Source organism: Otolemur garnettii, unplaced genomic scaffold (genome assembly GCF_000181295.1).
Source record: "Otolemur garnettii isolate 467f Iridium unplaced genomic scaffold, OtoGar3 scaffold00068, whole genome shotgun sequence".
Classification (NCBI taxonomy): Eukaryota; Metazoa; Chordata; class Mammalia; order Primates; family Galagidae; genus Otolemur; species Otolemur garnettii.
In genome coordinates, this window is record NW_003852463.1 from 5,270,710 (window position 1) to 5,283,512 (window position 12,803).

At 40.4% G+C, this 12,803-nt stretch overlaps 1 protein-coding gene across 2 annotated transcripts in view; it reads left to right on the plus strand.

The window, feature by feature from the left end:
- Positions 1-397: 397 nt before the first annotated feature.
- The window catches only part of TGFA (transforming growth factor alpha), a 96,581-nt gene continuing 84,175 nt past the window's right edge, over positions 398-12,803 (plus strand). For both annotated transcript variants that reach the window (XM_003793435.1, XM_012807400.1), the window contains exon 1: positions 398-490. In XM_003793435.1, the coding sequence (XP_003793483.1) occupies positions 451-490 (40 nt within the window). In that variant the 5' untranslated portion in view covers positions 398-450. The remainder of the gene's footprint in view (positions 491-12,803) is intronic.

Below are 12,803 nucleotides of genomic sequence, written 5' to 3' on the forward strand. Positions count from 1 at the left end.
TGGCAATCTTAGGGTAGTGTCTGTAGTCAGGCGCTTCCTGCCTTTTTCCTTTGCCCTGGTGCCCGGCTTGCGCTGCCCTGTTCGGAGATCCCGAGATGCCCCGCCCTGCCGCCCGCGCCCGGCTGGTGCGCTCAGCGTCTCCGCCCCCAACCCCCCACCCCCTGTGCCCTTAGGGGGGCACCCCCATTGGGGCAGGAGTGGGGTCAGCCGTGCCCAGGTCGCCGAGTGGTGCGGAGGTGACGGTAACCGCCTTCCTATTTCCGCCCGGCCGGTATCGCTGCGGGGTGTGTGCCAGCGGAGAGGCGCTCGGTCCTCCTTCCGCCCGCCCGCGCCGGGGGCTGGCCCTGTCTCTCCGGCGCCTTTTTCCCCCGCACCGCGGCGCCGCTCCGCCACTCGGGCACCGCAGGTAGGGCAGGAGGCTGGAGCGCCTGCTGCCCGCCCGCCCGTAAAATGGTCACCTCGGCTGGACTGCTCGCCCTGTTGGCGCTGGGTACGTACGCTGCCGGCTGCGCGCCCCGCGCTCGTTTTTCCCTGTCCTTTCCATTTCTCTTTTCTGGGGGTTTCCTGCGCCGGCCTAGGCGAGAGAAGGGAGACTAATGCTTTTAATGGGTTGGCGCCAGGGAGACAAGGGGAGTCCCTAAGAATTACAAAAAGGAGGACTGTCTAGCGCCCAAGCTTTCCCCGGACAGTGGCTGCCTGGGCTGTTCGTGGGAACGCCTGGGAAGGGGAAGCGATGTGTGAATGGGCTTGAACTTTAATCTGCCGCGGCCGTGTGTCTGTGCATACACATGCCCACACCCATCTACTTACCCGGCTGCCTCCAAGCCTGTCTTCACCAGCGGCGGTGGCGAGTAGACGGAGTCTCCTCGGAGCGTGCGGCGGGCGTCCGACCCTCCGCCGGGTCTTCCTTGCTTGCCTTTCCTACCCCTGCCTACTAGCCTGAGCCCCGGGGACGGAGAGATGTTCACGATCAGCAGTGGCGCCCTCAATCCTCTAAACTTTAAGGGCTTTTAAGCTTTGGGGTAGATTTTAGATTTTTGTGCGGATTAATTGTTCTTTTAATTAAACTTCCCTGGGAGGAGTAGTTTCAGTGTCAGCGGAGGGCAGGAGTGAAACCCTAGACTGGACAGCGTTGCCAGTTTTCTTCGAGTTTGTTCTTGGAAAGGAACGAGGGGTGGGGGAGGGGCGGTGAAGTTAAACCCTGAGTACCCAAGTGGGGTCTGCGGAGCGGGTGCGTTTTTCAAGAGTGAAGTTCGCGGGTCGGTCTGTAAGTGAACTTGGGCGCAGCGCCGCGCGCCGCCTGGCGTGCTTCTTGCCCGCCCCTGGTGATGCCGGATCTTTCTGTGGTTGAGATAACTGATTAACAGCTCAGATGTCTCGGTTATTGCTTCAGTCTTTCAAGAAGTGAATTGTTTCGTCGTTATCACCTGAGTTTAACCCTGTAAAAAGCGTGTTGCTCGCTACAGGGTCATTAGAGGTGGTGGGACGGATCCCCTTTCCTAATATGCCCAGAGCCACAGCCTCACCCAGTTCCCCATACAACTCTTTGGGGTTCGCGAGCCCGCCTGCAGTCTGGCTCTTACAGAACAGCCGTGGAACCCGACGCTCGCAGCTGCGCCATCACCTGAAATTTACCAACAGGTGACCAGATTATGGGTGACTTCCTACGCCCCCTCACACACACACTTTCCCCAAGAGCTGCCTTTTTTCCGTGTATTGACGGTTGTTTTGATTTCAAAATTTCTGAAAAGCAATAAAACATTACGATACAGTAGAAGCCTCCTGGATATGATTCTCTGTTGTAATGTTTTTGCAAACAATAGTAATAAATAATAATAACAGCCAATGAGCCCTTTACCCTGTCAGGCAGAATTCTAAGTGCTTTACGGTTATTAGTTTTCACACCAACCTGATGAAGAAGGTATTATCATCCCCATTTTATAGAAGAGGAAAGTGAAGCACCCAGGGTCCACGGGTTTGTAAGTAGTTGGACCTGGATTATTGAAGAGTATGGAGGAAGTGTAGATATGAAACGTCACTCAATTTGTGGTCAGTCTAGTCTCTGGAGCGTGCTGTTTGTTAAAGTGGGTCTTTTCTTGAACTTTTAGGATTTCAAAGTGGTTATTCAGTGAAAAGTAGAGGCAGGAAGTGAAGAAGGTAAGCAAATTTGAGGATGTCTTTGGAAAGTTGTCCCTCCAACCCCAACCCCCATGATGGTAGGTAGTATACTTGCGCCCATGAAGACTACATTCATTCAAAATGTCATTTCTCTCTTTTGCCTAGGAATGGTGTCTTCAGCTTGATCTTTATCTTTTTAAAAAATGTGTAAATTTAAAGATTGATCAATATGTAAAGCTGGCTGCCTCATACAGCTCCAAATGTTAGCAGTTGGAAAAAGTAGAGAAAAAAAAAAAAGACAGGAGTAAGTGAAGACTCCTTTTTATTTATATTTCTTTAAAGAAAAATCAGAGCCATTAGCTCTGTGCATTTACTAGAACTTGCTGCCTCCCACATGCATCCTTAATTTGCACGTTTCCTCCAAAGCTGCTTTCCTCTCTAATTTTTCTTAAATGGCTGAAGGCAGTTCCAGGCAAATTAGCCAGTGTTCCATCGCTAAGATCTAGAAAACATTCGTAGAATTGTCTGGTAAGGATTGGCTGTTTGGAGTCTCAGTCGACACTTGATTACTTGGAACCTGAGCTCTGATTATGTTTTGAGTGAGAAAATGTGGAGATTGTTGCCCAAGTGGCAACTTTGGAAGCATAATCCAGGTTGGGGGATGGTTCCCTTCCATGTCAGTTTCCATCACTGGCAGGGGACCTCACAGGGGCATGACACTTCCAGTTGCAGGACCTCCCCTGTGTCCAGGGAGCAAGATGTGTAATTTTAGTGCCATGTTTTTCTCATTTGTAAAATAGAAATTTAATAGGGTTATTGAGTATATTTAATGTATGTGAGTAGTACCTGGCATATAGTAAGAGCTTAATTAATCTTAGCAGCAGCAGCATCATTGTTGTAACAGTGAACTCCACGGAATTCCAGACATCATTGCAAGTTAAGTGAGTTCTATAGCTGGAAGAGTTAATCCGTCTTATTTTTTCTCTTCTTCCTACTCTCCACCCTTCCTAAACCAAAAGAATACCACCCAACCAAACCTGGGTGATTTCTGGTGAATATCACTTGGCAGATGACATACTCAAGCAAGTTTGAGAGTTCTTTTGGACATCATGAATTATTTAATGTTTTATGCAAAGCATTTGTAATTCCTCTTTAATATTCAATGATTAGTTAGTTATTGAGGTCAGTGCTAAGTTCCAGTTTTCTTGTCTGTAAAGTGGGAATAACAAAATTATAAACACTCACAGGCTATTATGAGAATCAAATGACATGATAAATATGGAAGCTATTTCTAAACTATAAAAATAAGGGCTAAACACAAAATAGAACTGATTTTATGATACAGAAATACAGAGATAAACCTTATTTTTATGACACTTCCCAAAAGTGAGGACTGAATGTGGACCAAAGGAAAGATGTTCCAGGACAGGAGGTGGTATTAAAGATGGGTAGAGGTAAAACAGGTCACCTTCCCTGTGAAATTCAGGACTACAGGACCAGGAGGAAGACTGAAGTAAGATGTTCCTTTTCTCCATTACATGGAAATGATGTCTTTCAGAGCAGACAGTGGAGATTTTTCTAGGATGCATGTTTTCCGTATTAGGTAGCTGTAATTAGTGTTCACTCAGAATGTGGGCTGTAAAGGTGTATATGGAAGCTTCAAGGCTAAGTTTCCCATATTTGCTTTTCCAGAATTTGGTTTCCTTGGGATAAAGTGATCCTTCTATAAATCCTCAAGGTCCCCTGCAAAGGAGACTTTTCTTATAAGAATAAATGGTGCTTCGTGTCACTGTTGCTGTGGTAACATACAAGTAACAGATGACTTTTCCATTAGACCTATCTAAGGACCTTTTCAGAGTGTGTTTTGAACAAGGTCCTACTCTTTGCCCTGCCTACAAAAAGGGACAGGTAATTGGAATAGATGAGGTCAGTGAAAATAAAAATGGCCTACACACACAGAATTGGGCATCCTGTGTTTGGTCTCACACTTGAATCCTCTGTAGAATCTTCCATGGTAGTCCTTAAGTCAGGATGCACTAGTTAAAATAGATTGCTGAGACTTCCCAATAGAGTTTCTGATTGTGTACGTGGGAGAGTTGGAATGTTTCACAAGTTCCCTGGTGTGTCGTATGCTGCTAGTGGGGAGGAGAGACTCGTCCAGAACCCCACCACTCTTTAATCACTGTTCAGGCAAGTTTTGGCTTAGCCAATTGCATTTTACCTAAAGTGCCCTTTTTAAAGGTCCTTTGGAAGTTTATCTTGCTAACCAGGGAAGAATTAGAACTCTTTTTTATTTTTTTAATTAAATGATAGCTGTGGAGATTAATGCAATCATGGGGTACAATGTGGTGTTTTCATATACAATCTGAAATATTTTCATCAAACTGGTTAACATAGCCTTTATGTCATTTTCTTAGTTATTGTGTTAAGACGTTTATATTCTACTTTTAGAAAGATTTACTTGTACCCTTAACCATAGAGGTGATCCCTCCAATCACCCTCCCTCCACCCATCCTCCCTCTCCCCTCCTCCTCCCCATATTCTTGCTGAGATCTCTTAATTGTGATAATTGTGTCTTGTACTTTACCCATGGAAAATGTAATGACTCCAATGCTAAATTTAAGCTTACCAATGTTAATCATGTCATATTTTTCTTTTATTTGGATTGCCAAAAATTGACCATTGTTTTGCTGCCATCTCAAATCACTTACTTTTGAAATAAGAACATATTTCTATGCTAAAGGGCTAATAAGTTTAAGGTTACATCTAGAAACTCAATTTAATTCAAATTGGGGGAGGGGAAGGAGGAAAAGAGGAAAGGCGTTAAATCGTGTTAGCTATAATTAATATTTTTTTTTAAGAACCTGATAGATGAATGAAAATTGGAGGGTGTGCTCCCACCTAATGGGCACATTGTATGGGTATATGGCACACCTTCTGAGTGCAGGACACAACTACAATGGGGCCCTTACCTAAGAAATGCAAACATTGTCACCCAATCACTTGTGCCCTCATGTTAATCTGAAATTTTTTTAAAAGATTGCATCTTTTTAAAGAGGAAGATTAGGGGATTTTTATGATGCCTTTTGGTTTTGTTTAGCTTTTATTCCCCCCTATTAAATGTCAGGTATAAATATCTTTCACAGAATCAGGAAAGTCAGAAATCTAGACTATCAAAGTCATCTCTCGGGAGCTCTTCATTTCAAGTTACAAGGCACATTCCTTGTAGATCAGCTCACAAATCTGAATAAATTCTTTTGAAGCACCATGAAGTTGTTGTATTGAGTATGACAAGAAATAAATAGTTGTTACCTAGGCCTAGAAAAAGTTAGAAGTTTATTGAGATGGAATTTTATGTGTTTTGCAAGCACTATTGTTCATCTTAAGTCAGAGGAAACAAAAATTTTTTCACGTAGAGTTTCTCCCCTAGTCAAGTGAATTCTGTGCTCCACACTTCTCTGCCTTTTTTTCTTGTCCCCTTACTGTGCAAGGCTTTCCATCTTTCTCTCGTTAGTATTTGTGCTCATAAAGTACTTGTAGATGGTTGGGGTTTCCTCAAGAAGGAACTCCTCTGTGTAACAAGCAGTCTGCTATTGCTTTGCCTTTTTTAGTTTCAGTCTTCAAATGGATTGACTTTTCTGGGAACCCCAGTGGCAGAGCTCTGGCTCCCCAGTGTTCTGTCCTGGACTGAGACTTGGTTGGTACTTGACTTTTATCTACTGGTTTGAGGACTCCTTAGTCTTCATCTCAGCTTTTGGCAACTCTCAGCACAGGGCAAGCCTCAGTGGGCACCAGTAAGTATTTGACCTTTTGGAGTGTCCAGTGCTGGATACTCCCAAGTATAGACTCACTTGGCTCTGTCGTTAACACTAATCCTGAAAAACTCTTCATTATAATAATCAAGGGTGGTTGCATATCAATTCTTACCTCATGGATACAACTAGTCTTTAGGATGATGTTTTGTCATCTTAAAAGAACAGATTATAATTTAACGTTATTATGATTGCAAAAACAGACTTTTTTTTCTAGAACATTTGGAAAATTAAGGAAAGCATAAGAGAGGATGTCTGGATAACCTGTAATTCTACCATTGAAAGTTAGCTATGATTAATGTTTTGTTTAGAACCTGATGGATACATGTATAGATGGATATTCTTTAATTCCAAATGTTCCCTTCATAACAGGTTTCATGTCATTAAGCATTCGTCTACTCTATAGCATAATTTTAAGTGACCAGAAAATATCTCCTTGACTATAATTTAACCAATTTTGAAGCACTTTTACTTTATATATATTTTTTCCAGTGGCAATAGCTATCAATTGTAAGTGGGTATAACTTCTTCATCATAAACTCTACTTTTTTGAGATACTTTGCTGAAATATGTAATGAAAATGTAAAAGATGGTGATTGTTGAATTGTTTGCAAAAGTAGTAAGTTGCCAGTAAACATAATACTATAATTGTTTAAGGAGATTTCTTAAATTATTTTTATATTTTAATGCAATGATCTGCTATGTAGCTATTTAAAAGAATAAAGGTTTTTGTTAATTTCTTATAACAAGCATATATTAAATTTATAATGCCTAAAGTCAAGGAGGATAAATAATGCCATAGATATTCTTTACATAAATGTCTACACACTTCTTGTTTATTTAGGATAAATTCCTAAAAATTGGCCTTTTCTCTCACTTTCTTAAATCTTCCTTAACATTGTAAATTAGATTTAACATTTAAAGCTGACCGGAGAAAAATAATCTCAGCCCAGTTTTTGTATTTAGATTTATTAGAGTGAATAAATTTGTTTCTTGACCACTTATCATTTTGTTATTTGCATCTTAACCTTTAAAAATATTTTCTTGGGCCAGGCATGGAGGCTCATGCCTGTAATCCTAACACTCTGGGAGGGCGAGGCAGGTAGATCACCTGAGCTCAGGACCAGCCTGAGCAAGAGCAAGACCCTGTCTCTGCTAAAAAGAGAAAAACTAGCCAGGCTGTAGTCCCAGCTACTTGGGAGGCTGAGACAAGAGGATTGCTTGAGCCCAAGAGTTTGAGGCTGCTATGAGCTTAGATGCCACAGCACTGTCTCAATAAATAAATAAATTTTTTTTCTTGTTTATTGATCATCCTTTTCTTGGATGTTTTAATAGTAACACTTCATATAAAAGCATATTAATCCTTTTTCAGTCAAAAATTGAACATATTTCCCCCCATTTATTATCTTTTACTGTTGTTTACCATATTTTGATATATCTAAGGTCTTTATTTTTATGTAGCAGAAACCATAAATCTTTCCCCTTAAGCTTTCTCTCTTTTGCTTACATATTTAGGAAAACCATCCCTTATCCTAATGTAAGGCAAATATTTTCTTACTTTTCTTTCTTCTAATTTTCTTCTTACTTTTCTTCCTTCTAATTCTTATAATCTTTAGTGGTCTCATATATGTTGAAATATTTTATCTATCATTTATTCTAAGGTATGATATGAGATACAACTTTTTATAAACAGTCAACAGTTAGTAGTCTCAACTGCCATTTATGGAATTGCCTCTCCTTCCCCCATGGTGTAAAATTCCATTTTTATCATATGCTAAATTCTTATGTAAATATTTGAATGTGTTTATGGAATTTCAGTTCCATTATTTTTTCTTTATTGTGAATTCGTATATCATTTATTCTACAAATATTTATGGAGTACCTGTTCTATGCCAAGCCTGCTTCTGCAGCCTAAGGAGTCAGCCAGGAACAAGGCAGAGGTTCCATCCTAGGGCTGTGCTCTAGTGAGTGAGAGCTTTCCCCTGCTACCTATTCAAGTTGGTTATTAATGGTAGAAAAGCTTTTATTTCATAGTATGTTTTAATGAGTTATGTTAATTCTAATAATTCTTCAGTTGGTTCTTAGGTTTTCTTTGTAGATGATTCTGTTATCTTGAATAAAGATAGCTTTATCTTTTCAGTATTTTTATCTCTTGTTACATTTTTTTTTTTACAATGCTGACTAGAACTTTAAGAACAACACTTTTTAAAAGGCAGTAGACATCACTATTTTTCACTGCTATACTAATAATGTTTGTAATTTAAGAATGAGGCTAACTTTTTGGTGATATATGTGCATGTCAGGTACATATACATCTTTAGATCATGAAATGTACATCTCTTCATAATTAAAATATTTGGCATTTTGTTTTGTTATTTTTTTTTAAAGCAGAATGGGACAACGTGTGAGGTTTTTTTTTTTTTCCAAAATGTTTTGAGGCCATTTGTTGACTCAATTATGTAGAAGCTATCTTTAAATTCTTAAAATAAATCCTTCTTGGTTATTGGTTATTGGTATTAATCTCTTTATAGACCATTAGTTTCGATCCAGTGTGACTTTTTTAGGTTTTTATCTCCTCATTATGTCAGGGTTATAAAATAAATTTTAACAGCAACTTTTTTCTGTACTCTAGTAGTTGAACTATCATGAAAGCCAGCAGCTCTGTGAAGGCTTGAAATAAATTGCTTATGAAGCTTCCAGAGCCTGGTTGCTTTTTAGTGATCAGTTCAAGTTTTCTACTTGAGTAAGTTTGGGTAATTATGCATTTTGCTTACAATATATTCGACTCTGCTTTCTCAATTTTTAGCATAGATCCATAAATTATGTCCTTTAAATTAAAATTTTTCTTCTACATCTGTAGCCCCGATAATATGACTTTAACAAATGTGAAATAAAGTAAGCACCAATGCCCCCAAATTAAATATATCTTAAAGTTTGTTTTTCTTGATATTTAGACAAAAACTTAAAATCATTAAATATAATTGAAAGAAAAGTTTTATAGCCTATAATGTTCCTATAAGCCCAGGGAAGTAACGTTAGTTTGTTTGTATAACTGTCTATACTAGAGCTGTTATAATAATGTCATTTCTGATTCCGAGGGGACATTGTAATAATGACATTTCTGATTCCGAGGGGACACTGTAATCTCTCGCAGAGGCTTCAAAGTAGCATACTGATGCTTCCTTAAGCTATAAAAAGATTTAAAACCTCCAAATACACTATTGTGTTCGATAAATGCTACTATAGCATAGGCAATGCTTGTGTGAGAGAATTTTTTTTTCTTTAAGATCAGCACTTCTAGGTAAAAATAATAGCTTCTTACCAAGAGACCATATCTTCAGCTTGGGTTCTTTGGGGTCTTTAATCTGAGTTTGAATGAGGGTAGCAGACAGTTCTCCTGGGTGCACAGAGGACAGAAGTGGCTTTACTGATCATTCTTCTTCCCTTGCCAGGTTTGAGGCATTCTCTGTATAATTACTATACTTCCAGGAGGCACAAGAGATTAACTGGCTAAATGGTCCACGTAATGTGGTGACACAAAAGCGGCCAAAGCTGATAAATGAGAGGTTTGCAATTACACACTCTTGCTGTCTTCCCTCTGCCAGGCCTTGCCAACCAATAAGAATAACTCAGATTTAGAATTCATTTTCTGGTTAACAAAAGGAGCCTAACACCAGTAACTTTTACCATGGTAGTAGCCCTGAAGAACTGGAATATGAATTATGGGGGACATAACTCATTCACCTCTCTGCCCCTGAGCTCAGTTGGAAACCTTGGGCTGGTGTCTGGGTTATTAGTTTTGCGTTGGAGGAATGCAGCATCAGGCCGGTCTGCATGCTGTACACACTCCCTGCCAGCAAATTTAAACAATGACAGATGGTTTTTGCACAAAGCAGGCTTGGGTGTTATAATTAGGGTTTCAGGGGATGAATCATAGGTCCCTGAACTGGAATGAAAGCAAGCCCGGGGCCTGAGCATTTTTTAGGGATGTGAGGTAAACTCATAGATCACCCAGATGGGGAATCCTTCTGGATTTGGACTCTCCCTGAACCTCATTCAAGAAAACCCTCAAAACAAACACACAACTTGTGCCGGACACAGCACTGACCACTTCAAGTTCACAGAACAGGTGTACCCTACTACATGCTCCTTTGCCACCAGCGTGGTGGAGATTGGTGGGCTCTGGGTCCCACTGTACTGAAAGCCATAGTGACCCTGCATATGCTTTCTCCTGTTCTTTCTGGAATCTTGTGCTCCAAGATTCCTGGTTGGGGGTCACCAGGCAGGCCTGTGGTCCTCTCTATGACATTCTGGCAAACCAAGACTGTATTTTCATGTCCCCATCTCAGATGAGCATACCACTGTGGAGTATGCCACAGCCTGTGTGGAACCACAGACCAAACCAGGGAAGTCTATTTTTCTGACCAGTAGGTCTCAGTGGCTTAAAATATTCAGTAAATCATTTGTAAACAGATTTGCTGTCATGAGGCTTTGTTGTTCCACTTACAGGTCACAGGCAAAGTAGACTTAGCATAATTCAAAAGGGCTCTAGGATTTTCAGAATGGCAAATGAGCATTGGCTCCAACTTAAAGTCACCAACTGCATTGGCCCTTAAAAAGAAAATCAGACTGTCCTTTGCAGCTTTGAAGCCAGGCATTGACTTCTCTCTAGCCACAAAAGTTGTAGATGGCATCTTCTTTTACTAGAAAGCTGCTTTGTCAACATTGAAAATCTGTTTAGTGTAGCCGCCTTCATCTATGATCCCAGCTACATGATCCCTGCTTGGTCTTCTGAATAACTTGCTTCAGCTTCTCGGTCATCACTTGCTGCTTTGCTTTTCTGTTGTAGAGACGGCTTCTTCCCTTAAACCTCGTGAACCAACCTCTAATAGCTTCAAACTTTTCTTCTGCAGCTTTCTCACCTCTCTCGGCTTTCACAGAATTGAAAGCCTTACACTGGATTAGGCTTCGGTTTAAGAAAGTGTTATGGCTGGTTTGATCATTTATCAAGAGCACTGAAACTTACTTATCAACAATAAGACCGTCTTGCTTCCTGTCATTCATGTGCTCACCAGAGTATCACTTCTCATTGCCTCCAAGAAATTTTCCTCTGCACATTCACAGCTTGGCCACCTGCTTTGAACAAGCAGCCTCGCTTTTGGCCTATCTGCTTTCAGCATGCCTTCCTCACTATGCTTAATCATTTCTAGTTTTTGATGTAAAATGAGAGACTTAGAACTCTTTCTTTCACTTCAACACTTAAGAGTCCACTGTAGAGTTATTAACTGGCCTAATTTCAATATTGTTGTCCCAGAGAATAAGAAGGCTTGAAGAGACAGAGGAATGGCTGGCCACTGGGACAGTCAGAGCACACGTGTCCACTAAGTTTGCCATCTTCTATGGGCGTGGTTTGTGGCGCCACAAAACAATTACAATAGTAACATCAGAGGTCACTGAAAAAAGATTGAGATAACAGAGATAATAGTATTGAAAGTTTTGAAATATTGTAAGAATTGCCAAAATGTGACATAGACATGAAGCGATCACGTGCTATTGGAAAAATGGTGCCGATAGATGCCACAAACCCTTGGTTAATAAAGAACACAGTATCTGTGAAGCACAATAAAGTGAACTGAAATAAACTGAAGTATGACTGTGTTAAGCCATATGGATGACTAACTTTGAGATACTTAGCACAGAGAAGAAAACTGTACAATGAATACTTCATCATTCTGTTTACTTTGTATTTCATTTGCTCTTCTTTTTCTAGTTTCCTAAAGTGGAAGTGCAGATTATTGATTTTAGATCCTCCTTTTGTAATATATTCATTCAATGCTATACATTTCCCCCTAAGCACTACTTGTGCTGCATCCCACAGTTTGATGTTGTATTTTTATTCAGTTCAAAATATTTCCTAACTGCTCTTGAGAATCTTTCTTTGACCCATGTGGTCTCCACTGTGTTGGGATTCTCCAGCTGTCTTTCTGTCACTGATTTCTTGTTTAATTGCACTGTGGTCTGAAAGCATACAGTGTATGATTTCTGTTCCTTTCACTTTGTCAAAGTGTATTTTATGGTCCAGGATGTGGTCTATCCTGGTGAATATCGCACATGAGCTCGAAAAGAATGTGTATTCCACTATTGTCAGAGTTCAACTACGTCCTTACTGATTTCTGCCTGCTGGATCTAACCACTTCTGACAGAGGGATGTCAAAGTCTCCCCCGTGACAGTGGATTCATGTTTTCCTTTGCAGTTCTACTACTGTTTTGCCTCATGGATTTTGCCACTGTTGTCAGGTGCCAGGACACATTGAAGTTGTTATGTAATTTCATCATTCTTTAATGATTCAGAAACTTTCCCAGGGCCTCCCAGTGCCTAAAGGTCATCACTAATAAACTCTTTATCCCCACTGGTACCTGTAGTTGACACAAAGTCTCCATTATTACCTGTTGACTAGGAAGTCCCAATGAGTTGTTTTCTTCCTGACTTAAACAAAACTCCGCTGTATTTTCACTTTCCTTGTGGAAGGGGAAAAAAAGGGCTTTACTCCAATTTCCTGAACGTGTGCTCTGTTAGGGTCAAGATTGTGGGACCTTATTTTATTGAGATCATCATCTCAAATAAGGTTGTTTTTGAACCCTCTATGGGTTGTTGAAGATTTCAGCTAATGAACTGGTTGTGCACCAGTGAACCACTTGAAAGTTAAGAGATTTACGCTTAGGAAAACAACATCAACTCGCTATGTAGTGTGAGCTTATTTTCTTGTGAAGTGTCTCTTTCCCATCCTGTGCAACAGAGGGAAAAATAAACAAAGGAGTCCTTTCAACTTAATTGGATTTTCTGGATTTTAGATAAAAGGCACAGCATTTTTC